Here is a 27,492-nt window from a genome sequence, read left to right on the forward strand (position 1 = left end):
CGGATCTTATTAAGATGGCTACAAATTATAGGGGAAGAGTAGCATCACCATGGCTACAGAGTATGGGGTCGGATCTTATTAAGATGGCTACAAATTATAGGGGAAGAGTAGCATCACCATGGCTACAGAGTATGGGGTCGGATCTTATTAAGATGGCTACAAATTATAGGGGAAGAGTAGCATCACCATGGCTACAGAGTATGTGGCTGGTGGGGGGGGGGGGGTCTTACCAACATGGCTAAAACTATAGGGGAAGAGTAACATCACCATGGCTACAGAGTATGGGGCCGGATTTTATCAAGATGGCTACAAATCATAGGGGAAGAGTTGTATCACCATGGCTACAGAGTATGGGGCGGGGTCTTATCAACATGGCTACAAATTGTATGGGGAAGAGTTATATCACCATGGCTACAGATAATGGAGGAGGGGGTCATGTGACTTTGGCTACAGATTATAAGTTGGGTTGGGTTCATATCTGTGTGACTACAGAATATAGTGGGTGGGGCCCTGTTTTTACATGTCAATTTGAATGTTATTGAATTACTTAAAAGGTAATATTATTTTTTTATCTCAATTGTTTGAATAAAACATTGGTTCAATTGTTTCTGTTATAACAGGAAAGGATCAAGATTAAAGATAAACAAGGCAAACACTGGTGATGGTGGTACATATACCTGTAGAGCCACCAATGTTCTGGGTTCTACTGAAGCCCTCGCTAAAGTTACAGGTAAGTCTGCATGACTGCTTTTTTGAAGCAACTCACAGCTATGGAGCTGATATAGTCCTCTGCTTTAGAGAGAGAGTAGGTACAAACATTGAATCTGACTCCATTGGGATGGCTTTTCTCCTTCATCATGTCATATAGAGCGTATAGCTACACTCAATACTCAATTCATCATATAGAGCTAGCTACACAAAGTACTCAATTCATCATATAGAGCTAGCTACACACAGGACTCAATTCATCATATAGAGCTAGCTACACACAGGACTCAATTCATCATATAGAGCTAGCTACACATAATACTCAATTCATCATATAGAGCTAGCTACACATAATAATCAATTCATCATATAGAGCTAGCTACACACAAAACGCAATTTTTCATATAGAGCTAGCTACACACAGTACTCAATGCATTATATAGAGCTAGCTACACACAGTACTCAATTCATCATATAGAGCTTAAAAAGCTACACACAAAACTCAATTCATCATATAGAGCTAGCTACACACAAAACGCAATTTTTCATATAGAGCTAGCTACACACAGTACTCAATGCATTATATAGAGCTAGCTACACACAGTACTCAATTCATCATATAGAGCTTAAAAAGCTACACACAAAACTCAATTCATCATATAGAGATAGCTACACACAATACTCAATTCATCATATAGAGCTAGCTATAGCTACACACAGTACTCAACTGTGACATCATATAGACCTAGCTACACACAGTACTCAATTCATCATATAGACCTAGCTACACACAATACTCAACTGTGACATCATATAGAGCTACAAGATGTGGAATGTCCACCCCATCATTTATACAGAGCTACATGTAATATTTCAATGCTACTTATTATATTTTATTTAGAATCTTTCAAAAAGCTTTTTTTTTTTATATAGGGAAGTACAGTACTTAGTCTAGCCTGTCTATTAACAGCAGAACAAGCCTATATGTTATACTGAATGTCTGTAAATCCTGTATTAAACCATGCAGTTTGGTAAATCAATAGAGCAGGATACTGTTAGCAATAAAGTGTGGCATGTTCGGCTAGATTATAGCTCACCATTCTACAATTGCAATGTGGGATTTTGCAGACCTGGAGTAATTTTGCCATTTGATATTTGTTGAGATTGTTGTTGAGATTCTATTTGACATTTCAATTTAATTTTGTCAGACCTCATGCTGCCCCTTTGTATTGAATTGTAGCACCAAATTGTTTTCTCAGAAAACCTCAATACACTCATAGTAATACTGAACCTCTGCTCAAGATGCTATTATGAGGTTGGGGGGTGGGGGTTAGGTAGGAGTGAGATTGGATTTGTGTCATAATATGATGATGATGAAACAAATAGATTCCTGACTCTGTCTCGCCTGACCTATACAGCCATCTTATGAGGTCAGTAGTGGACCGCAGCTGACCTTAATGACCTACTTATGAGGTCAGTAGTGGACCTCAGCTGACCTTTATGCCTATTTATCAGGTTAGAAATGGACCTTACCTGATCTCTAACTTCCTATGTTATCGGGAGCTATTGGTAGTCTTTATCAAAAGGATTACAATCACCTAGTACAGCAGTCTGTTCTAACATAAATATTATATAGGTATAAACCTATATATAGGTTTGTCAGGTTGTGGAAGAGTGGCAGAGACAAATGAAGAAATGATGTCCTCTATATGGAGTATAAGGCCCAAACAATCCTGATGACATTTTACCTACAGATAGTAAATACAATGTTCATTCTGTTGTGGTGATACACTATGAGGTACAAGCATTAAAATACAAAACCAAAATAAAATTAATTTTATGAAGACTATTTATGTTGCTTTGTGTTCTGAATTCTAATTAGTTTATGTGTTTACACCTGATAAACAGTGTCTGATCAGTACAGGTGTTCCCTTCTGTTGAGTGAGTATTGCTGAGTAAGGAATAATTGTCTGTTGTATAATTTATGTCAGCCAGGGACTGAATGGCACTGCGGTGATGCTGCTCTTTAAGACTGTACATCTGTCAGGATTAATGAGTATTGGACATAGCTTACGATAGTGGCTGGTGACTTGAGGTAGAACATTTGAACTAGATTTTAGAGATTCTCAATTTCTGGGTTTTAAAGGATCATTGCAGTTATTCAGAATTAACAAGTGTCTCGATCTACCTGGAGTGGTCATTGGTGCAATCAGATTTTATCATTACAAGACGAATCAGTGGTCAATACCAGATACCAGAAAACAGTGGTCACTACGATAAAACAGTGGTCAATACTAGAGAACAGTGGTCAATACTATACTGGTCATCATACTTGTGTTAAGTCTCTGTGTAATCACTTATAATCTACAGGTTATACGAGTGCGTTACTAAAGTACACTATAGACTGAAGCAGATGGTCTATACACTAGAGCCTCTGGCCCAACAGCTTATAGTCCTGTACTGAAGGAGGTAGAACAATGAGGAATTACCCATTATATAGTGGTCAACAATGAAAGGTTTTGAATCTTTATCATAAGAAGCTTATACATCTGGTTAACATATGCATTCCTAGGCTCATAACAGCAAAGCACTCTAGTGATTAGGATCAAGTTATGGAATTATTGAAATTTTAGAGAGAATTTCAAAACTGTAGATATTGGCAGACTAGGTGACACATAAGAACCTGTGAATGATGTAACAGATAAGATTGGTTTGTATCAAACTGTAAATTGGTGTATGAGGGATGTTTTTTATTTGCAAAGAACATTTTGGCCGGAATTCAAAAACACAATATGCATTTATAACTGGCAGGAATTCTCCTAGTCTGCAATGTAACCCCGGTAAAATGGATAAGGCATGTAGGCTAATGTGTCTGTCCTCTCCCTCAGGATCTTATCCCTTCCCCCATTTCTTGGATCCTCCTTATTCACCTGTCCCAGAGCCCTATCCCTTCCCCTGCCCCAGAGGCTTATATGAAGGAACTATCCGCCTACCTTGTCCTACCCTCATATCTTAGGTAATGGATGCCATATATCTGTGATTAATATAAGTGGTGAAAAACAGGAATCTGTTTTGTGTTTATCATTCTACAGGTAGTCAAGCAGATACAAGGCATTGCAACAGATATTTAACATACCTGAACACCTATATATAACAGGAACCCGTTGAAGCATTGCAAGAGCAATTGCATGTATAAAACAGATATGGTGTAAAAAAATGAAAAGGCCCCCATTTATTGATATGTGACCAAGATTAAGGTGCCCAGTGATCCTGTACTTGTTAATTAGTGTAAGGTTTAATTATGCATGGTTTAGGTGACTGATGACCATGACCCCATATACCAACTCATTAGTTTATAGGTAATAGGTATGTATACTGCGTATAGGTCTGTATGTGTTATATAAATTGTGCATAGGTACATGTATACCACACTATTATATCTACACATTGTGTTAAGGAGAAGACATTTCCAGGGGACTTAATCTTAGAACATTTGTTCCCAAATGTTTGTATCGTTTAACATTTAGACAACTTAGAACTTGGTGTGTTTGATAAAGAAACGAATCAAATTAAATCTTGCCATATCCCCCTGTAGTCAGCAGTCAGGTGAGAGATTGAATGCAATGTGCTGTCTGGGGACCTTCCTGCTCCTGCTGATCAGTGTAAACAGGGCAACAACAAGGCTGTAGTGTGTTCTCTATTTACACAGACCCTAGTGGGAGGGACATCGGGGAGGGGATGTCCCCACCGAGCGTAATACCCCTCTTTTGTCAATGGAATCCTTACTGGTATCATTTTGTGTACATGGTCTATATTCCATTTAGGTATAATTTGAATTTAAAACGTAATTCTGCATTTGGAATGTAGGAAAAGGTGATGAGACCAATCAGCACAGAAAATACATGAGGATGATAAGGACCAAACTACCTGTCACCTACTTAGTCGGAGGTCAATGAAAGGGGAATTGTGAAGTCTGATCTCACATAATATGTTTCTCTCATCGGCCGTTATTCTTAGAATAAAGAAGCTCAGTTCTTGGAGTTATATCATCTATTCCAAAAACATATATAAAAACATGATACATTGTATACACCGAAATCAGAATTTTTTGAGGCAAATTAAAGTAGAACCTTTCAAATTTTATTTCATTTAGATGCAAAGGGGGAAAAAAGATGTTTCTGCGTGCAAGTTTCTAAAATATAGACATTTGTTTAGAATTTGAAAAACAAGTTGTTAAATAGCAAGACATGGGGATAAGACTCTTACAACAAATCTTGGATTCCTTGCAATCATTGTTTTTACTGCAAAAATGGAATGCTGTTGATTGCAACAAATGCAGGTTTATTGCGGTACATCACCATGGTGAGTTTTTGGGGATAACAGCAGTTATGACCACCAACCTTGCTGTAGTCTGTCTGATGGCATTTATGTGTATTCCTAAGTAGAGTTTGCCAAAACAACAGTATATGTGTGTATATCTATTCAGCTTTATAGGGTCAAAGTGTCAAGGTCATCAATGGAAAATATTCAAAACAAACCAAATAATAAAAGTGTTATGAGAGACTTCAGTTGAGTTTTATTAGCTCACCTGGCTCCAACATCCAAGTGAGCTGCTATGCCAGGGTGCAGCATATATATATATATCCATCATCGGTTTTCCTATAAAGTCTATAGTCCAGACCAACAAAATGGATTTTGACTAAATTTTGCCTGGATTATCCCATTAACGTAGAATAATTGAAGCTGTGTCTCCTTGGAGGGTTAAAAGAGGGACAAGGCCCAGAAGTGAAAAATTAGTTTTTGTTTTAAAAAATATTTCCTTCTGTATGGGTCAAGCAAAATGCAACTTTTCTGTTTTAATTGTTTGGGTAAGTAAGAAATCTTGGGGTGGCCACTGTAGTCTCAACTTCGTATAGAAAAATCTTTAGTAACACAACAATACATGCCTGATAGGCCTCTTGTTTTCAAATTTCATGTCATATCCCATAGCTATTAACTGACAACAGTCATTTGCATTTGTTTTAATCTTGAGGCTACTAATTGGGTGTTATTGTAAACTAAATGCAGCCACAAAAGAGTGAGGTATTCTTGGTGCTCTCCTACCCGTAGTTAGTAGAGTGAATGACATCGAAATTGTCTAAACAAAATTAAAAATTGCAGATTTTGAGCAGAATTGATAATAACAGAACGCAATAAATTTAATTATAATCTGTTTGCATAAAGCTTTAGAGTTAGATTTGAGTTGTTGAATGAAAACAATTTGTGTGCCAAATAATATGGTAAAGATTCCTAAGATAGATTTCAATGATTATAGTTTGAAATGATTTGTAAATACCTCAGATTATCACAGATAAGTTTACAATGAAAACATTGAAATGAAATTTTTTGTTTAAAGTTCATTAAACTTGATAACAGCAGTGTTTATATTTGACTAGAAGATTTGTATCACAACTTTGAAGGCCTGTGTGAGACTCATATATGGGAAGTGATTTAAAGTGCCATTGAACCGTCAGGGGCATCAAACATGAATGAGTATGTAAGATATGGAAATCTTTGTACCTGTACGGAACTAGGGAAAATTCACCCTGACCTTTTTAACCTTGTGTTGTTAAAATCAGAATAGGGAAGGGTATTTAATCCAGGGCTCAATACGGCAAGGATAAACCATATCCACGAATTAAATGTTTTAACTGGGACGTGGTCGATTCCACCAGCGACTTGAACCCTGGACTGGTCTCCTTCTTAACATCCGATAAAAGGGCAATGTCAGTTTTAGGTACAGCCAGATTTCTTCAAGTGATAATCTCATTTGGGATTGATGAATTCCAGTTAGAGGTCTATACAATTCACTGAAGGGTTTATACATACAAATTCAATTGAGCGGCTTACCGTTATAAATATGTTGTGTATTGTGTTTGTACCCATATTTGACTTGGGTGTTTAAGTACTGACGGTCACAGGTAGTACATTTGCTTGGGGCGGTACATGGGCCTCACATGTACTTTGATTATCAATCTGTATTTATTATGACTAAGAACATGACAGAAGTCGATGTTGATGACCCTAAGACAACTTATGTGACAGAAACCCCACCCCCGGAGGAACAAGTTCCGGTGATTATTCGTTGTCACTATGAGACGAGGAGACTCAGACCAGGTTGGTTGATTAATTAGGTCTATTGTCATATCATGGTGCCTACCTTGATTAATTAGGTCTAACGTCATGTCATGGTGCCTACCCAGTTTGGTTGATTAATTAGGTCTAACGTCATATCATTGTGCCTACCCTGTGAGTTTGACTCCTGTTTTGTTACCGATGGTTTTTTGATATATTTCCAGGTAGTATATATTTTTTTTTAAACAAGCCACAGATATACCTTCTGCTGCAAGTCAAAAATTGTATTTATAGGGAAATATAATAAGTTATCTCCCCTATTGCTGGTACCTGTCTATTCACTTAATGTAATTAGTGGAAACTACAGTTATAACAGTACTTGATACTTACCAGAGTATATGTGCATTACAACAGTACTGTTAATTCTAACATGAACATTATAACAATACTGAATACAGTAATGTACAGTTTAACATCACTTATACTAAATTATGTATATTGATACTATAGAATTAAAACATCTAATTTTAACCTGAGTGTTCCAATTGAAGTTTTCGAACATTGCTATCTGTCACACAATTATTCATTCATTATTTGAAACACTTTTATTCTTTGACTGACCTACATGTACTTTACGAAATGAAAGCTAATTGGATTAGATACTTGGTACAGTGGTGTTATAATTACTGCTGGCCCAGACAATGAGAATCTGGGTCTATCAATTAACTTTTCATCACTTGCATTAACTATTTACTATAGTTAACTTTCCCAATTAGAGTTTATAGTCCATTGTTTTTGCCTGCCAGGAGAGATGAAAGTGTTCCACATCATGACCACCCCAATCTGTCAGACCTCCCCCTGACAGGGGGGCACACGCCTGTTTACATAGGATCAGATGGCTTCATTATTGAAACAGATCAGAGATGGAATAACACAGGCAGTAAACAATTCATTGACGGAGTTCGTAGCCTGTCATTTATCAACTTTCACTTGTAGAAAGCTAAACAATTGTGCGCTATATATAAGGCAGTTGATAACTAAAGCCAAACATCATAGCTTTTATGTGAAACTTTCCATTAACTCATTGTGAATATTTATTAGACGGATGAAATCAATGAAACTAAAAGGCTTGCTACATCAAAAACAAGCAGGAAGCTGAGCTTGATACCTGTGAGGGGGGCTATTGTCTGTGTAGCATCCGAAACAATAGGAAATTTGTGTATATAGCACACCCTCCCTAGACCTGGTGTGTATCAGACCATCATGATAAATGGTGCAGAGCCAATAAGGGCTGAGCCAGCAGGAAGTCCCTAATTAGGGGCTAGTACAAGTTTGGTGGCAGTGAAGGGCTGATTGGTACTTTTGGGGAGGGGGAAATGGAGGTATGTATCTGTGGGGGAGGGAGGAAAGGAGGGAAATTATTTGGTCATTAGGGGCATCCGAGGTCAAACAAGGTCAATGGTTTCATTAGTTATATTTTGCTGCCAATTTAGAGAGTACAAAGAAGTCTTTAGGGCTTGGTTATAACAGGGGCCCCCAGGGGACCAAGGTCAGCATTGTAGCAGGATGTGGTTTGGTCAGTACTGTCAGACATGTTCAGGTCAAAAAGTGTGAAGAAAATGTGTGCTTCCTGATAAAAGGCAGTTATGGATGTCAGTTCACATTAGTACAATGACCTGGACCATTTATAATCCCTCTGTCAATACAGTTACAATCCCTCTGTCAATAAAGTTACAATCCCTCTGTCGATACAGTTACAATCCCTCTCTCAATACAGTTACAATCCCTCTGTCGATACAGTTACAATCCCTCTGTCGATACAGTTACAATCCCTCTGTTAATACAGTTACAATCCCTCTCTCAATACAGTTACAATCCCTTCGTCAATACAGTTACATTCCCTCTGTCATTACAGTTACAATCCCTCTGTGAATACAGTTACAATCCCTCCGTCAATACAGTTACAATCCCACTGTCAATAAAGTTACAATCCCTCTGCCAATAAAGTTACAATACCGTTGTCAATACAGATACAATCCCTCTGTCAATACAGTGACAATCCCTTGGGCAATACAGTTACAATCCCTTTGTCAATACAGTTACAATCCTTCTGTCAATAAAGTTACAATCCCTATGTAAATACAGTTAAATTCCCTCTGTCAATACAGTTCCAATCCCTCTGTCAATACAGTGACAATCCCTTGGGCAATACAGTTACAATCCCTTTGTCAATACAGTTACATTCACTCTGTCAATACAGTTACATTCCCTCTGTCATTACAGTTACAATCCCTCTGCCAATACAGTTACAATCCCTTCGTCAATACAGTTACATTCCCTCTGTCATTACAGTTACAATCCCTCTGTTAATACAGTTACAATCCCTCTGCCAATACAGTTACAATCCCTCCGTCAATACAGTTACAATCCCACTGTCAATAAAGTTACAATCCCTCTGTCGATACAGTTACAATCCCTCTGTGAATACAGTTACAATCCCTCTCTCAATACAGTTACAATCCCACTGTCAATAAAGTTACAATCCCTATGTAAATACAGTTAAATTCCCTCTGTCAATACAGTTCCAATCCCTCTGTCAATACATTTACATTCCCTCTGTCAATAAATTTACAATCCCTCTGTCAATGCAGTTACAATCCCTCTGTCGATACAGTTACAATCCCTCTCTCAATACAGTTACAATCCCACTGTCAATAAAGTTACAATCCCTCTGCCAATACAGTTACAATCCCTTTGTCAATACAGTTACATTCCCTCTGTCATTACAGTTACAATCCCTCTGCCAATACAGTTACAATCCCTCTCTCAATACAGTTACAATCCCGCTGTCAATAAAGTTACAATCCCTCTGTCGATACAGTTACAATCCCTCTGTTAATACAGTTACAATCCCTCTCTCAATACAGTTACAATCCCTTTGTCAATACAGTTACATTCCCTCTGTCATTACAGTTACAATCCCTCTGTTAATACAGTTACAATCCCTCTCTCAATACAGTTACAATCCCTTCGTCAATACAGTTACATTCCCTCTATCAATACAGTTACAATCCCTCTGTCAATACAGTTACAATCCCTTTGTCAATAAAGCTTATTTACTACATAAATTCTTATTGAGTGTTGTTTTTGAAGGCTTGTTATACAATAGCATGGTGTGAAGGTGGCAGGTTATGTTCTATACAACTGTTGGAGTGAATTATTGAAATTCACTCATATGTTTTACAGATCAGTTACAGCAGGGAAACGTTCATCATATCCTGGGCAATCAGTTTTTGGCAAAAAAACAAATCTGACTAGGCTTGTAAGTAAATGCCATAGAGAAGGGCCAGGCCAGGCGGCACCTCACCACTCATATAGTTTAGTAGAAACAAGATCGGCAGATTATCATAGAAAATCAAATCTGGTATTCAAAATTATGTGTGTTTTTCTGCTGGGACCATTATCTGGCCATGGGCCCAAGTTATGTATCTATCCTTTCCTCATCCTTAACAGTGCAGAAGCATATGTTATGACCGAAATGATGGATGATGTATTCGGCCTGGACAGGCCATTGTTTGGATCTCACTAAAGGAAGTGGGCACCATTAGTGGTGATATGCTGCACTCATTGGTCATCCAACCTATCTATTTGGCCTATTTTCTGTTTTAAATGTTCACCCCACTTTTACATGAGAAGTGACCTTGCACACACAGACTGCCTGTCCTGTATACCAGTCTGATGTTCTACTTTGGCAGGGAGAACAAACCAACGCTCGGACAAGATGTCCTAAAACATACTGGTGGTCTTCTCAAAGGAAATAGATATCTCAAGCTGAGAGGGAGAATGTTTGTCTTGTGATGCTTATCAAAGGTGCAAAATAGTGTTTTACACACAAGTTCTGACCTCTGTCAAGTATGCGTGAAGTTTTCAGTTTGAAGAATGTGTTTGTTGTCAGTTTAATGGCTGAAACTGTAACCAACCCTATCGGTGGTGTTGATAGCCATGTGGGGGTGCAGTTCTGTGTCAGGGGCCATTGTTCTATCTTAGACCTGAATTTTGGTCCTGACCTTAGACAAAATGGTAATTTTATCATCAGTTATTGGAGGCAGAAAACAAAAAAAATTGTCTGAAACTTCAATCCACAGGGTTTGACCTGACACACCATCCCTTTTTATGTTACAGGATTCCTGATGTATTAGGCCTTATCTACACTTTTAATTGATGTTGTCTCACAGCATCACTTGTCATGTAATAAAGGGTGCCATCACAGCATCCCTCCTCATGTAATAAAGGGTGCCATCACAGCATCCCTCCTGAGGTCTAGGGGGCCTTTAGCGTCATATGTTATAAGGATGCCTTATAATACAGGTCCTTTCTTGGGTTGGTGGAAGATTTTTGCAAGACTAGATTTCAAATATCTGCCAGTAAAAAGATATACACTACATTTATAACACAGAACCAATGTGTACAGGACCAGTTTTCAGATCAGTATGGGGATGTTGGTGGTCCCTCAGCTGACCTATAGATTTCTGGTGTGGTCACTGACCAGCTGACCTATAGATTTCTGGTGTGGTCACTGACCAGTTGACCTTCAGATTTCTGGTGTGATCACTACACATGATCAGTTGACCTTCAGCTTTCTGGTGTAATCCTTGTTTAGTTGATCTAGTAGATTTGTGGATTTTACATTAAGAAAACAAGAAATGTTGATGGTTTCCTGATGAATTAAGGTAACAGGTATATTAGTGATGAAGATCCTCTATCACACTGCCAGGAATGCCTGATATCTATTACACTGAAATTGCTCTACACTTAATCTTCAGACAGATCAAAGACTTACATCCCCTAGCTCCAGATAATTTTTATCATTTATGGAATCAGGATTTAATCTTTACTCAAACTATATACATATCACTATTTGAGCACTTAATGTTTTTTCCCAAAAATGTTTTGAGAAATGAAGTTATTTGTATACCTTCAGATCATGCTGCAATGTTATTAGCTGCCATTCAAGTACAGAACAAATACATATTTATGAAATTTAAAAGCATCTAAATATCTTTAATCAACACTCACTTGTCCAAGTTTTGTTTCTACATGTGGTGAATAGTTGGCACATATTTTCTTCCTTTTGCTTCTGTTTGTGTTTGTATATCATATTTGAATCAGAATAAAACCACTCATTTTTCCTTATTTCTGTATTAATCAGATGCAAATATAATTTAAGTTGGTTTAACTGAACTCTGTTTCTTCTTTTTATTTCATTTCTTCAAGATTACTTTTGCTTTTGCTTTATTTAGTTTTGCCGTCAAAACCAAAACCTACAAGAAAAACAACAAGAGAACCAACTACTGATGGTAAGTTCAATCTGCTTCACTAACCTGCTTGACACTAGTGTGTTCTACTAATCTGTATAGACACAACTGTAGTCTTCAACAGCTAATTAAGAGCTTGTCATACAACTATAATCTTCATTACTGAAAAGTGTGTAAGACAACATTAGTCTTCACTGCTAGATTTTAAAGCTTGCAACACCAATATATTCTTTAGTACTAAAAGAATGTTGTCATGGAAGACACTGTCTTCATATTTTTTTAACGTACATCAGCATGTCTGTTTCAAGGAATTTATGCATGGTATGGAATGCAAAAATAACTAAAAATGTTTTGACCTAATCAAAACACTTTAAAAAATGTTCAGAAAAATTTGATGGTGTTTGATTTAGTTTTATATATCCCATCTATGATGTTCAAGCATCTCGATAATTGCCAAATTGCCCCAATAAAACTTTCGACATGGAAGGTTGTTAATATGCAATAAAACTTCAACATTTGTGTTTGATTTGCTCTGCTGATTCTTCGATAAGTGGGCAGCATGTTTTCAAAGTGTACTGAGCTTTTACAGCTACGCCTGGTGTAACACCCTAGCTCATGCAAAAGAGATGTTACCTCTCAAAAGCTCCGTCAGTAAAACTCCTGAAGGAAGTAAAGTTTAAAAGAAAAAATCCGTACACATTTCTTGTTTGCTGATAGGGTACTTGGAGCACTTAAATAGTCTGTAGAGATTTACCTGTAAGGTGTGAGAGTCGTGGGAGTACAGGTGCTGTTATCACACCTGTTGTACCCACACAAACAACTCTAAGATCATTGCCAGACTTAGACACCTGTTCTACACAGCTACGTCTTCAAACAAAATTGTAGCGGGTGCTGGAGGTGGTCGGCACACTCTAATTGGTGGCGAGCACTGGACAGGTGTGATGTTCAACACAAGCTTGTCTCTGCAGCTTGATAGCAGCAGAACATCAGTCAAAGCTAGATAATGCATGTTGTTTTTGTTGGTACACTTTGGTTGGTAACACACATCAACAATTTAAAGCAAGACATTTTGATGGATGTTTGGCGAGTGTTGAGATATTTCTGTACGTGTTTTGGTAATTGTTAAAGTACTTCTGTTCTGTGTTTTGGTGAATGTTGAAGTATTTCTGTTCTGTGTTTTGGTGAATGTTAAAGTATTTCTGTTCTGTGTTTTGGTGAATGTTGAAGTATTTCTGTTCTGTGTTTTGGTGAATGTTGAAGTATTTCTGTTCTGTGTTTTGGTGAATGTTGAAGTATTTCTGTTCTGTGTTTTGGTGAATGTTGAAGTATTTCTGTTCTGTGTTTTGGTGAATGTTGAAGTATTTCTGTTCTGTGTTTTGGTGAATGTTGAAGTATTTCTGTTCTGTGTTTTGGTGAATGTTGAAGTATTTCTGTTCTGTGTTTTGGTGAATGTTGAAGTATTTCTGTTCTGTGTTTTGGTGAATGTTGAAGTATTTCTGTTCTGTGTTTTGGTGAATGTTGAAGTATTTCTGTTCTGTGTTTTGGTGAATGTTGAAGTATTTCTGTTCTGTGTTTTGGTGAATGTTGAAGTATTTCTGTTCTGTGTTTTGGTGAATGTTGAAGTATTTCTGTTCTGTGTTTTGGTGAATGTTGAAGTATTTCTGTTCTGTGTTTTGGTGAATGTTGAAGTATTTCTGTTCTGTGTTTTGGTGAATGTTGAAGTATTTCTGTTCTGTGTTTTGGTGAATGTTGAAGTATTTCTGTTCTGTGTTTTGGTGAATGTTGAAGTATTTCTGTTCTGTGTTTTGGTGAATGTTGAAGTATTTCTGTTCTGTGTTTTGGTGAATGTTGAAGTATTTCTGTTCTGTGTTTTGGTGAATGTTGAAGTATTTCTGTTCTGTGTTTTGGTGAATGTTGAAGTATTTCTGTTCTGTGTTTTGGTGAATGTTGAAGTATTTCTGTTCTGTGTTTTGGTGAATGTTGAAGTATTTCTGTTCTGTGTTTTGGTGAATGTTGAAGTATTTCTGTTCTGTGTTTTGGTGAATGTTGAAGTATTTCTGTTCTGTGTTTTGGTGAATGTTGAAGTATTTCTGTTCTGTGTTTTGGTGAATGTTGAAGTATTTCTGTTCTGTGTTTTGGTGAATGTTGAAGTATTTCTGTTCTGTGTTTTGGTGAATGTTGAAGTATTTCTGTTCTGTGTTTTGGTGAATGTTGAAGTATTTCTGTTCTGTGTTTTGGTAATTGTTGAAGTATTTCTGTTCCGGTTTGGGTGAATGTTGAAGTATTTCTGTTCTGTGTTTTGGTGAATGTTGAAGAATTTCTGTTCTGTGTTTTAGTAATTGTTGAAGTATTTATGTTCTGTGTTTTGGTAGTTGTTGAAGTATTTCTTTTCTGTGTTTTGGTAATTGTTGTAGTATTTCTGTTCTGTGTCTTGGTGAATGTTGAAGTATTTCTTTTCTGTGTTTTGGTAATTGTTAAAGTACTTCTGTTCTGTGTTTTGTTGAAGTACTTCTGTTCTGTGTTTTGGTGAATGTTAAAGTATTTCTGTTCTGTGTTTTGGTGAATGTTGAAGTATTTCTCTACTATGCAAGATGTTTTGGTAGTGTTGATGTATTTACTGTAAACTCTACTAAGTTTATTGATATATTTGTGGGATTTTTGAGGTTTTGTGCTTTCGTGCCAACATTGGTAAGATAAGAAAATTTGATGTTAGTAATGGGCAATAAAAGTATCATACTGTAATTATACTGTTTAGAATCGTCCATATTGTCAGAAGGAATAGTTTGAAGTGGATAAGGTCACAATAAAGTTGTGGTAGTCAGCAGTATTCCATTCAATTGTATTTCAGTGCAATGGGAAGGAACAAGTGTCTGGAAATATCTAAAGACTTGCAACTGTGAAATGTTTGCAGTAGATTGTATTTTATCTGCTTTTAGAACTCAAACATCATCATAAATAATGGAAAAAATATTCTGCAAAAAGTTTCAAGTCTGTCTGTTGGCTCAAAATGTGATAACATGAGTTGAAAATAAATTAAGCTTATCTTGGACCAAAAGTGTGAAGTCCAGACATTTTTGAGTAGTGATGGTGAGTATGAGGTAAAGCTCAGGGAAGTGGAGGTGTTTCCCTGTCAGGATACCACACAATAAATCGTAACTAAGGTGACATTCTGCCCTCACCCCACCTGTTTCTATGATTGATTTCATCAGATTCTAACAAATCTTGATTTTATAGATAATTTTTAGCTAGTTTTGTATCTTAGATAGTCTGTGTCCTTATAAATCTTGAACAACCTAGTTCATCAAGACAGTGTTCTTAAAACTCTGTTTTCTTTTTTTTTATCAAGACAGTGTCCCTGTAAATCTAGATTATTTCCAGCAGGAGGAAGTGTCCTTTTAAATCTGGTGAAATCTTTTTATATTTGGTCTATAAATAATTTGCTATAAAACACCCTGTTTACCTGAGAATTACACAAAAAGTTAAGAATGTAAAGCTACTAAGAAATGTAATGGGATAAAAAATTATGGATCTGCTGGTGCATCCGATCTTCAGCAAATGGCTGCGTAATTTAGCAGCGGGAGCTCACGGGGAACTACCACCAGGATATCCAGGGCGGGTTCTCTCAGGAGCTGAAGAATGCTCAAACAGAACCTTCAAAACCGTTTGAAATTATTTTTGAAAGTTAAATTAGTTGATTTTGAGGAAACATAAATGCTGCCCAACAGGTGCCCTGTGTAATTTGTGATAAGTTAATGATACACATTTAAATCAAGATCTAGTATTGGTACTACTTTAAGTACCCCTACAATGTATATCTACTGAAAATTTCCCTGGTAAGTACTGAAAATTTCCCTGGTAGACGTCTACTATGCAGTACCCCTATCTACTGAAAATTTCCCTGGTAAACGTCTAATAGTACATCTATCTTCTGACACGGTCTGAGGTAAATTAATGCCTACCTGTATATTATGTCTGGAATATCCTTATTTATAAGTGCAATTGTATTGTAATATGTATCTTTTGGTCACCAGAGGTTTTAAGATGTTAAAGAATATCTCGTGAAAATTTTATAAAAAAGGTTACTTAACGACCATAACACGCACGTGAAAAAGACAGAGCAGACGAGCAGAGGTCATATTAATTAAATCTATGAGCTTTGATTTGAAATAAAAATGGATTATTTTGAAACCAAAATGATTTTATTGCACCTTAACCAACACCAGGTTTGTCAAAGCTGTCTGGTAAGGTGTTGTAAAGTGTTCTACAATTCTGCCCTTGTTACATATATATTGGCTAGGCAATTTCTGATCAAGTGTTTTGTTGCAAATTCTTTATCATTAAATCTCTGTTTATTGAAATGTGTACACTATAAACATTTTAAGTTCCCTCTACCATGCTGGTTTTCAAACAAACTGTGCTTGAAGCTGATTTCAAGAAATGACGTCAAAAAGCAAAGCTAGTGGATTACACTAGTCTTCTATCTGTGTGACCTTTGGGCATAAAATGGGTGTGTAGGTCAGGAGATTGGGAAACAACTCCTCCCCACTGATTCTCTCTACCAGACTTGGTGCTGAACAGCCTGCTGGATTCCAGTCTTGGATCAGCCTGGGTGTTGGGAAAGTCCGACCTTGAGTAACCTTTCGTCTGGTGTAGGCAACTGTACTTAGTATTGCAGATTTCTCTGTAAAACTACATTTGCAGTTTTGATCTCATTGAAATAAGTTGGAATTTATGTAATTAAATCCTAAAGCATAAGGATATCTTTTGATATTGGTTAATTGGTCCTCGAAAATTGTGAGATTTACGGGATTTGACTTGTTGAATGCTATAGTGCCCTTGTACTTTTTTTTGCATTCTGTGCTGACATGGGAATAGTTTTTGATTGCTTAAGTACAGATGTTGTGTTAATGATATAGAAAGGTTCATAGAGGACTTCGCAGAAATATGTTAATTATGGTTGTGTTTTGGATATCAATGGCTTAGATGAGTTGGTAGAGGTTTCATCATGAAGAGGAGTTTGTTGTTTTAGTATTATGTTTAAATACCATTGGGACAGAAGGTCTTCTTTAAATGGACACTGCTTTGACTTAGACCACTGATGGTCATTTCTCATGTGATGTAACAGTCAGTTTGTCTTCCTGTCTTCCAAACTTTCTCTAGTGTCCCGATTTCTGTAATAATGGTTTGATTCCACCATATTTCTTACCCTGGTCTTACTGAGTCAGTGTAATTAAATCCATGGAAAGAAAGTGTTACTTTGGTTTGTGGAACTGTGTAAGAATACATATAAATGACAGGAGATAGGGAAATGCTGAAGTTAGCTTTGGTTTGTAGAACTGTGTAAGAATACATATAAATGGTAGGAGATAGGGAAATGCTGAAGTTAACTTTGGTTTGTAGAACTGTGTAAGAATACATATAAGTGGCAGGAGATAGGGAAATGCTGAAGTTAGCTTTACAGTTATACTTACTGTTTATAAGCATCGAGTTACTCACAAATTGGGCTTGTAAGGGAGTATTGCCAAAAGTTATATTGACACTTGCCCTTGGCACAGTCATCTTATTGAATGAGGTAGAAATTTGGAGACTAACGTCAACTATCTGGCTGTGGTTAGTTAACATCACTTTGGCTAATTAATGAATTATTCACACTTTGTATCCTCTGATCTGGTACATTCCTGTCTAGCTTGTTCATCACGTCTAATTAGTCGAAATGTCACCTGCTCCTTTATTATCACTGTAAAGTTGTCTGATTGTGGTATGCCCCTTTAGACCCCACTAATGTGCTCTTTCTCGGGAGAGAAGGCGGGAGAAATTCATAATAAGACCTTCCCCCTAGAGAAAAGGTGTAAGGGCTGCCTCTGAAGGTCGAAGCAATCTCTGATGTGAGGAGTCAAATTCATTTATCATATCACTGCTTCAATAATAAATGGGGCACTCTATTGTTTTTGTTGAGAGCTGCTGGTATTTATTTGGTGGCTGCTGTTAAAAATTTCACTTGGATGCATCTACTGTGCTGCCTATTAGAATGTTGATGGATCTTGTGTTCTGTCTACTTAATAAATAACATGCCTCCCTTGTGAGGAAGTATAATAACTTGATGTGTTTTACCATTGTAAGACACACCTGTTTTACTGTAGAGTCGAGCTGTTCCCATCAGGTATGGCAGACTAGGATTTTTTTAGTCTAGGAAACGTGGTGACACATATCTAGTCTGTTGTCAGTGGTTAAATCTCACTGAGATCTGCCTATCCTGGTCACTGGACATCACAGTGGACTATCAGCAGTGATGGGTCCAGTTTTGACGTTTCCACCACACAGATTCTAGCTTTATTGATCGATTCCCTATGCATTCTCCACCTTACAAAGATGATGTGAGTTTATTGGTATACGCTACTTTGCGGTATCACTAATATGTTACAGGAATGAACTGCATCATCAATAAGATATGAAGAAAATATTTGATCAGCAGTGTCTTATTGCACTTAGTGATATATGCGTTCTGACCGCTCCCCAGACACTGTGTGTATTTACCAGGTAATTGATAGAATCATTAAAGACTGGTTTATACCACAATGTCATAAAGAGCTGCACAAAAAAAATCACTAACAGCAATATAATGACCAATACAGTATTTACTGTCCGTTTTCCCACCATGTCGCTTATGGATCTTCCAACAACCAGTCGTCACCCCTACATTAGTCTGCTCCCTTGGATAATCCGTTTTGTCGGGCCTCTCCCTCATATGATTAAGAATGGGTATATTACTACTAATACAATAGCATGCCGAATGTGATTGATGTTTAAATGTGTGTTGTGTATACGTGTAAGTAAGTACCTCTACTCAACCATGTTGCCTTTACATTGTAATATTCAGCAATCAATGTGAAACAGTTAAGACAGAATCAATAACTGTCTTATCCTAACTCAGAGTGATCTCCCCCTGGGGAGGATCTGGGTAGATCTGGATTGTGTATGTCAGGTACAGTTAGTGTTAGTATATGTCCCAGTTACACCCAAAACAGTACTATAACTAAAGCAGACAAACACTTTTTTTGGTATTCAATATTAAAAAACAGTAATACTGATGTTTTATAAAGTGAATACAACATAGTGACAAAAGGCAACAAGTTTAAATACACATCAAAACCTACAATCTACATGTATTTGATATTAAGGATGATATACATTAAGACCTATTTGATATTAAGGATGGTATACATTAAGACTTATTTGATATTAAGGATAATAAAAATTAAGACTTTTTATTTGATATTAAGAATGATATACATTAAGACCTATTTGATATTAAGGATGAAATAAATTAAGACTTATTTGATATTAAGGATGGTATACATTAAGACTTATTTGATATTAAGGATGATATACATTAAGACTTATTTGATATTAAGGATAATAAAAATTAAGACTTATTTGATATTAAGGATAATAAAAATTAAGACTTTTTATTTGATATTAAGGATGGTATACATCAAGACCTATTTGATATTAAGGATGATATACATTAAGACTTATTTGATATTAAGGATGATATAAATGATAAATGTTTTTGGTGTATGTTGCAGTTGTAAGCCATCCACCAGCATTTGTAGCATGTGGACCACAGAAGAAGGGCTACTGTCTCAACTCGGGCGAGTGTCGTGTGATCGTGTCCATGAACCTCACCAAGTGCCAGTAAGTGACTGACCATTCTGCAGTGTCTACATGTACAGCACCCTTTGCCACCACAGATTACCACTCCTGGGGATTAACACATACTTAATATCCAATTCCTTCAGCTGTTTTGTAACGATTAAAAAATGCAAGCTTGAAATTATAAATAGTAACAGCACATGTTTCTATATATATATATATAATATTCTTGTGCAATATTGATGCTTAACATCAAAGATAACATTAACTTTGTCAGTGATATCTCCTGAAGGTGTTAATGTACACATCTCTTTACATGTTGGCACCGACTCAAACACCTTTCCCTAGAAACTCATCATTTATTGAAACTGATCAAGTTTTACAAAAATTATAGAAAAAATTTCATTTAGTGCACATATCAATTTCTATCTAAAATTGTTTATGTTAACTTTGAAATTTTTAAAAGTGGTATTGGGTTTCGGTGTAGTTGGCAGGACCTGGTATTTGGGGAGGAGGTAGAGGAAGAAATGTGCATGTTTGGCAGGAAGGGGGTGATGTTCAGGAAGAGGAGTGATCAGGGGTATGGGAAAGGGGGATGAGTTGATGTCTATGTGGCAGGTGGGTGGGTGAAGGGTGCAGAGAAAGAAGAAGAAAGTGTGGAGGTGATGTTCAGTAAATAAACAGCGCTTCCCACACAATCAAAGTGTGCTGTAAGAACAACAAAGTCCACCTATAACATCATTCAGATCAATTGTGTTGTACTGCGTTTTGTTCACTAAGATACTATAACTGTAACTACATGCTCCCCTAGTTCCAACATGTTGTTGCTGACTTCAGTCATGCACAACACCATTCATGAAGCCTTGTGGTTAATTGATAGGTAGAAATGCACATGAATAAAAAAAGTGAAATATGTGCATCTATACTTAGTAGTGATTAGAGTATGTCTGGTACTTGTTCCTGGTTTCTGGGCTCCCTGGTACTTGTTCCTGGTTACCAGGTTACCTGGTACTTGTTCCTGGTTCACCATCCTCCCTGGTTATAGGGATATATGTTAAATGTTTCTGGTAACTGGGCTAACTGGTACTAATTCCTGGTAACTGGGCTACCTGGTACTGGTTGCTGGTTACCATCCTCCCTGGTTATGGGGATATATTATAAATGTTTCTGGTAACTGGGCTACCTGGTACTGATTCCTGGTTACTGGGCTACCTGGTACTGGTTCCTGGTTATCAAGCTACCTGGTACTGGTTCCTGGTTACCATCCTCCCTGGTTATGGGGATATATGGTAAATGTTCCTGGTTACTGGGCTCTTTGGTACTGCTTCCTGGTTACCAAGCCAACTGGTACTGGTTTCTGGTTACAGGGCTCCCTGACACTTCCTGGTCACTAGTCCACAGTTGTGATGACCCTTTCAACACTGTGGACTATAATGGACTCATCCAGATAAATGTATGGTAGAGTCTACTAAAGGGGTGAAAGGGATAACAGGACAACAGGATCTACTAAATATGAAGTTCACATCTAGCCACCCAACTGACAGAACAACTTTTAGAATTACCTATGGGATGTCTATTTTCAAAACTTTTAAAAAAGTGTCTGTTGAGGAAAGAGTAAAATTATGCAGATTTAGAAATTAGTTAGGGAGTAGTACATGTTTTCTAGCTGGGGGGTCTACGTCAGGAGTTTGGATGTGGGGAGGATAGCATGAGTGTCTGTATGGTGGGAGGGGGATCGGTAGGGNGGGGGGGGAGGGGGAGTTGATAAGTTGGAGAAGGAGGGACTGCCAAAACCCAGACTGTGGCAAGACAGTGTCAAATCTAAGCTGCTACACTGTTCCAACTCAATCAGACAGAGTGTGCACTACATAATGAAGCTAATTTTGATCAGAATTATGTGTACCATTTAGGAAACCCACTGCAGGATGTGGCTTTTTCAGATTAGCAAGGACATCCTTAACACTTTATTTTTATCTAAATGTTTATGTTTTGCAAATTGAATACAGAAAATAAGCACTGACATGATACACCGATTTAAATATCTTCAGAGTACATGTTCAACACTTTTAATGTTTTTACAAATTGTATAAATTTCATTGAATTGAGATGAAGTAAAGTAGCGGGTATGTCCAGTGATTCTGTGGTGGTGAAGGGTCCGGCTGTCCAGTTGGTAACCCTCCTTGGGAAGCATGCTGGAAGAATAATAGTATTTCTATACATACATGTACCTTTGCTGGTAATTCATGACATTCTGTATTTCTAGCAACTTTTTTTTTTATATTTCTACCAAGAATGCCAAGGGCTATAGCGCTAGCCTGAATTATCTGTATCTTTTTCTGGTAATGCTGATGATATCTTATTGTCTTTATGATGCTCCACTGAATGAAAGTCTCTGTTAGCAGTAAGTCTATATAGTTGCTCTTGTAACCACATGCAATTTCAACTTTCTAACATTGACTAATTACCAATTAAACAATTTTATACATGTGTCATAAAATCTAATGACATAACATGTAGGTATGGTATACATGTTTAAATCTAAATGGCAACATGGCATAGGTCATATGTCGTTATCAAATCACGTTTCTTCATGGATCCATAGTTATGTTCCATTAAAACTTTTATTGTATACACATGTTGTTAGTCACGGGGATGTCATTGTGATTGAAGTTGTAACAAGTTTTAAAGTTTGTTTGAAGTGATATTTCAAAATATTAGAAAGTGTTAAATATAGATCCATCAACGATGAAAACAACTGTGACTTAGTTCGGAAGACAATTAAAGAAAATTAGAAGAAAAGGAAAAAAGTATTAGATGAAAATGGTTGATTAGATGAAACATGGGCTGAGTTTTAATTAGTTGTTATGTGGCATTTCTACAAACGGTTTAGCTAGATTAGACCTCAGCAGACTGTGGTCCTAGATAGTTACAAAAGTAAAGTACATGTACTCTGACACACGACAATCACTGTAATACAGTATCGGCGAAGTGATTAGTGATCCAACAAAATGACCTTAATGTCAGGATTTACACATTACAGATAAACTAAACAATAACACTACTAGGGTGTAAATCATGGTGTTTTGACAAGGGGGTCTTCTTACTTTTAATTGTGCTGTCTTTGTAAGGTTGAGGTTAGGAAGAAATTGCCTTCGGTGATTTGTGAAATGCTTAATGATATGCAAAAACAAAACAAGTAGGGAGCATTGTAAATACTGACTGAATTGTCAATGAGAAACGTGATGTTTTAGTATGTGATTTGTCAATGTATCTGCAGATGTCACTAATAGATATAACACAATACTGATGTCAATATTCAAAACCTGCTAACTCATGCCTTCTAATGACCGGTGGAATATCAAGTACTTCAGACATGGATAGTGGTGTAAGGCTACACAATGTAGACCACCCCAGTGATGTCATTTAGAATACAACTGTAATTTTTCATTAAAAATAATTGCTTTTAAGGTGCAGGTAAGTACATTGTCATGATATTGGTGGACTTGTCCTAAGTCAAGACAGAGATATAGCTGCTGCTTCTCCATCAGAGCCTCGAAATACATGTATTATAAAAATATCACTTTCACTGTGTTTTTTTTTATTAATTTCAAACATCGAAAACATTGCATTTAGAAGTATTTACGAGTATTTTGTGGAGCTTTTTGATGGGGTTGCAGTAGTGTGTCAGTATGACCATGCTAACAGGGGTGATGGTGTATTTGTTTAGCTGCAGAGGCACCTATCGTGGCGCGAGATGTGAGGAACGCATCCGACACCTACCAGATCTGCCCGTTGTGGATAGAGGAAAGGGTAGGATCCCTGTCACTGTTCATGTCTGCATTCAAGTTCAATCAGCCTGAACTCACAGCATGTCATGTCAGGCTCTACATGTTAACGTGGCAAAACACACCTTTTTTGGGTCTAAAATTGCCATATTGTAACGAAACAGCCTTTTTTGGGTCTAAAATTGCCATATTGTAACGAAACAGCCTTTTTTGGGTCTAAAATTGCCATATTGTAACGAAACAGCCTTTTTTGGGTCTAAAATTGCCATATTGTAACGAAACAGCCTTTTTTGGGTCTAAAATTGCCATATTGTAACGAAACAGCCTTTTTTGGGTCTAAAATTGCCATATTGTAACGAAACAGCCTTTTTTGGGTCTAAAATTGCCATATTGTAACGAAACAGCCTTTTTTGGGTCTAAAATTGCCATATTGTAACGAAACAGCCTTTTTTGGGTCTAAAATTGCCATATTGTAACGAAACAGCCTTTTTTGGGTCTAAAATTGCCATATTGTAACGAAACAGCCTTTTTTGGGTCTAAAATTGCCATATTGTAACGAAACAGCCTTTTTTGGGTCTAAAATTGCCATATTGTAACGAAACAGCCTTTTTTGGGTCTAAAATTGCCATATTGTAACGAAACAGCCTTTTTTGAAACACAATTAGATTAAGGTAACTTTTAAGAAAATGGATTACTCAAAATTTTGAATAGAAATATTAATAATACAAAATATTCCAAGTGAGTTTTTAAGCAAGATTGCATGCTGAATATATTTCTTTGCAAGTTAAAGACTGAGAGAAGTAGCATAGTTTTTCAATAATCAGTTAAAATAATCTGCAAAATGAAAATATTTGATACCTACAGTAAAATAAAGATTGGATATATCAATTTTAAATTTCTAATGCATGACTTTCAACAAAGGTTTTAAAGATAAAAGTTTATTATGCATGAAGCCGACACAAAGACCATTTATATAAAAGATGTAAATTGTTAATTTATCTATAACATTGTCAACCAAGCATGCAGAGTTTTGCACCACAATTATACATCGCCTCATATATCAAGGCATCGATTATTAGATTGATTTTGGTTCATTTTTTGTTTTTGACAAAAGTAATGGAAAATGAAAAAGCATGATAAAATGTTATCTTATTCAGAAATCAGTACTAATGATGTTAACACAAGTTATATTTTTATTTTCACTGGTAAAACATAGTTTATTTTTGAGTTGTACTGAACATCCACTGAAATTCAGCATTCGGAAGAGCATGGCAATGGTAGGTAGGACGACATTGAGATTTTTGGTAACCTGTAGAAGAACGTACAGCCTACAGTACAGCATGCCTTGGGATTATGTTGGATTGAACTTGAATGTTACATACTGACTGCCAGAGGAATGGACCTACCTAAGTCTGGTCAAGGCTACTAAACTCTGCTAACAAAACCCTGCACGTTTTCCTACACAGCACCCCTCCAACAGTCCTTAGTGTCAGCATCACACTCGACAGTCACTAAACTGGCGTCAAAATCAGTACATTTATGTAATATGAAAAAATTCACTGAAAACTTTTTTGTACAGAATGTGTGACTTGAGTCTGACCTGACCTCTGACCTTTTGGAACCAGTGCTGTGATTGGTCTGCTTGCAATCCTGCTGAGATGCCTGCACACAAGTCATCCAGTTGTTTCCTTTGTATATATGCCTTCTGTGATTGGTTTAAACTCATGTCTTTCCTTTCTATCCGTTGCTCTGCTAGGTGTCCACAAACTCATCAGGGGACTCGGTGCCAGTACAGAAGCCCATTTGTATTTCCATATTATGAGGGTATGTATCAATGGAAATCTACCCTATTGTTTCTATTGTCATGGCCACACCCAAGTAACAAACAGTGCTGAGATGATGGTCTTTGAAATGATCGAGTACCCAACTTTTAAGCCAACTAATTTTTTGAACAATTGAAAATGTTCTTTTCGTTTAGTAAAGTAACATAGGAATTGCAGAAAACCCTGAAAAAAAGTACAATAAAATGATGGTATGCAATATTTGGGGAAAACTTGCAATTTTTTTTTCGTCCTTTGTAATAAGCCTGGATTTATCATGACAAAGTATATAAGTACACAGCAGTTCACACTGGGCCAATGTGTAGTTTACCAGTTCACACTGGGCCACTGTGTAGTTTACCAGTTCACACTGGGCCAATGTGTAGTTTACCAGGGAAGGATGACAGTTGAACTGGGTGAAAGTCTTCTTGTATACATATTGAGTTATCCAAATTAATGTTTTACCTAGTTGCTGCCAATTGTTGGGTGTGGTTGTCATCATGGGGGGGGGGGGGGGGGGGGGGGGATGTGGAATTATTGGGAGGGTCATGTGATTCCATTTGGACTTCCCGGGGCTCCTGATAAGGAGACCAAGTGATCGTTGGAGTTGCTTACAATACATACTGTTGACGTCATATTTTACCATATTTCATTTGTTTATCACAACATTTATCATTGTCCTTGTTTACATATATAAATATATGTATATATATCAGTCCTAGGGTCTTCTGACAGACCCAGTTCTCTCCCCTGTCTTCTATTTGACATATACACATGTGTTACTCAATCACCAGCTCTGAACCACGCCCCCTTCTTTTGAGCCACACCCCCTCCTTTTGAGCCACACCTTCTCCTGTGTGCTGTGGGGGAACTTGATGTTGTACGTGCTTTCTAGACGTTATATAGAAGCTCAGTGGTGTCAGGTACAAGCACTGTTTTATTTATATGAACGTTTGCTGCAAAAACTTTCCACACATTCAGTTCGTATTTAACAAGGAATTACATTTTGCACTGCAATTTTGGTGTGCAGACGGAATAATTGATATTGCACAAGTGAATACCATCATTTGCCCAAAAAACATGCTAGGGGAATGCAAACATGTAGTTTTCATCTCATTTGAATTCAACGATCACATATATACATGTGGTTTTCGTCTCAACAGTACAAAGATCACAGGCAATGGTGTTGTTTTCATGTCAATATAAAGATCACAAATGTTGTATACAACCTGAAAACTTCAACTGGCGAAACAGTGCTGTTATGGGGATAAGAATATGTCACATTGATATGCATAAAATCCCCAGGTGTATTATAATGTTTTCTCCAGAACGAGGGATTGTGAATTGTGGTCATCCCCTTCTCTATTTTGAAATTTTGCTTTTTATAACACTACCTACTCCCCCCACTCCTTCCACTCTTTTTTACAACCTGTAGAAAAAATTGGTGTACCTCGGCGTTCACAGAGGCAAGTTAACTTTGGATGGAAACCTCCATACTGGTCCTTCACATCTCTATAATCAGACATTATCCACCATACTTGCCAGCCACACGCGCACACACACACACAAAAATGCTAAGTTGCAAACTTATTTATAACTTGACTGAAGAGGACAGTGTTTAACATGTTGTTGGCTTTTTAAAAAAAAAAGCAGTGATTAGTGAAAGGTTAGGGATATAAATATAGACACTTAGTGTAATTTGACNGAGGGGAGAGCTACTTCTAGCTGGCTGCTAAATTTGTCATCCCCCAATCAAGTAGCCTGTTTTTGTGCTAAAGATTGAGGAAGCACTTAATTGAGCTGTTACTGCTGATAATCAATGCCGACATGTGAGATCTACGGACTATATCTCCATCCACAGACAATCTCTTGGGACAGGTCTCTATTCAAACTGGACAAAATCCTATAGTAATATGATGTATATAGATAGCAAGCTACATTATGTAGCTAGTACCATGCAAGCAAACAGAGTGTCTGGGGGAGGGGGTTATTATTTTTTTTTCCCACCACGCCTGTTTATATAAGATTATGGGTAGAATGCTTGCAATTTGCTTGATGCATAAGTCAGGTTTCAGTGTTTTGTGGCTAAAGTTATTA

At 37.0% G+C, this 27,492-nt stretch overlaps 1 protein-coding gene across 1 annotated transcript in view; it reads left to right on the plus strand.

Annotated features, from left to right (window-relative positions):
- The first annotated feature begins 187 nt into the window (after positions 1 to 187).
- Positions 188 to 27,492, plus strand: part of LOC110463254 (pro-neuregulin-1, membrane-bound isoform-like) — a 33,750-nt gene continuing 6,445 nt past the window's right edge. The window contains exons 1-5 of the mRNA XM_021517691.1: positions 188 to 198; positions 621 to 730; positions 12,123 to 12,179; positions 19,724 to 19,832; positions 23,518 to 23,600. Coding sequence (XP_021373366.1) covers positions 188 to 198; positions 621 to 730; positions 12,123 to 12,179; positions 19,724 to 19,832; positions 23,518 to 23,600 — 370 coding nt within the window. The remainder of the gene's footprint in view (positions 199 to 620; positions 731 to 12,122; positions 12,180 to 19,723; positions 19,833 to 23,517; positions 23,601 to 27,492) is intronic.

This window comes from Mizuhopecten yessoensis, unplaced genomic scaffold (assembly GCF_002113885.1).
Source record: "Mizuhopecten yessoensis strain PY_sf001 unplaced genomic scaffold, ASM211388v2 scaffold10883, whole genome shotgun sequence".
NCBI lineage: Eukaryota > Metazoa > Mollusca > Bivalvia > Pectinida > Pectinidae > Mizuhopecten > Mizuhopecten yessoensis.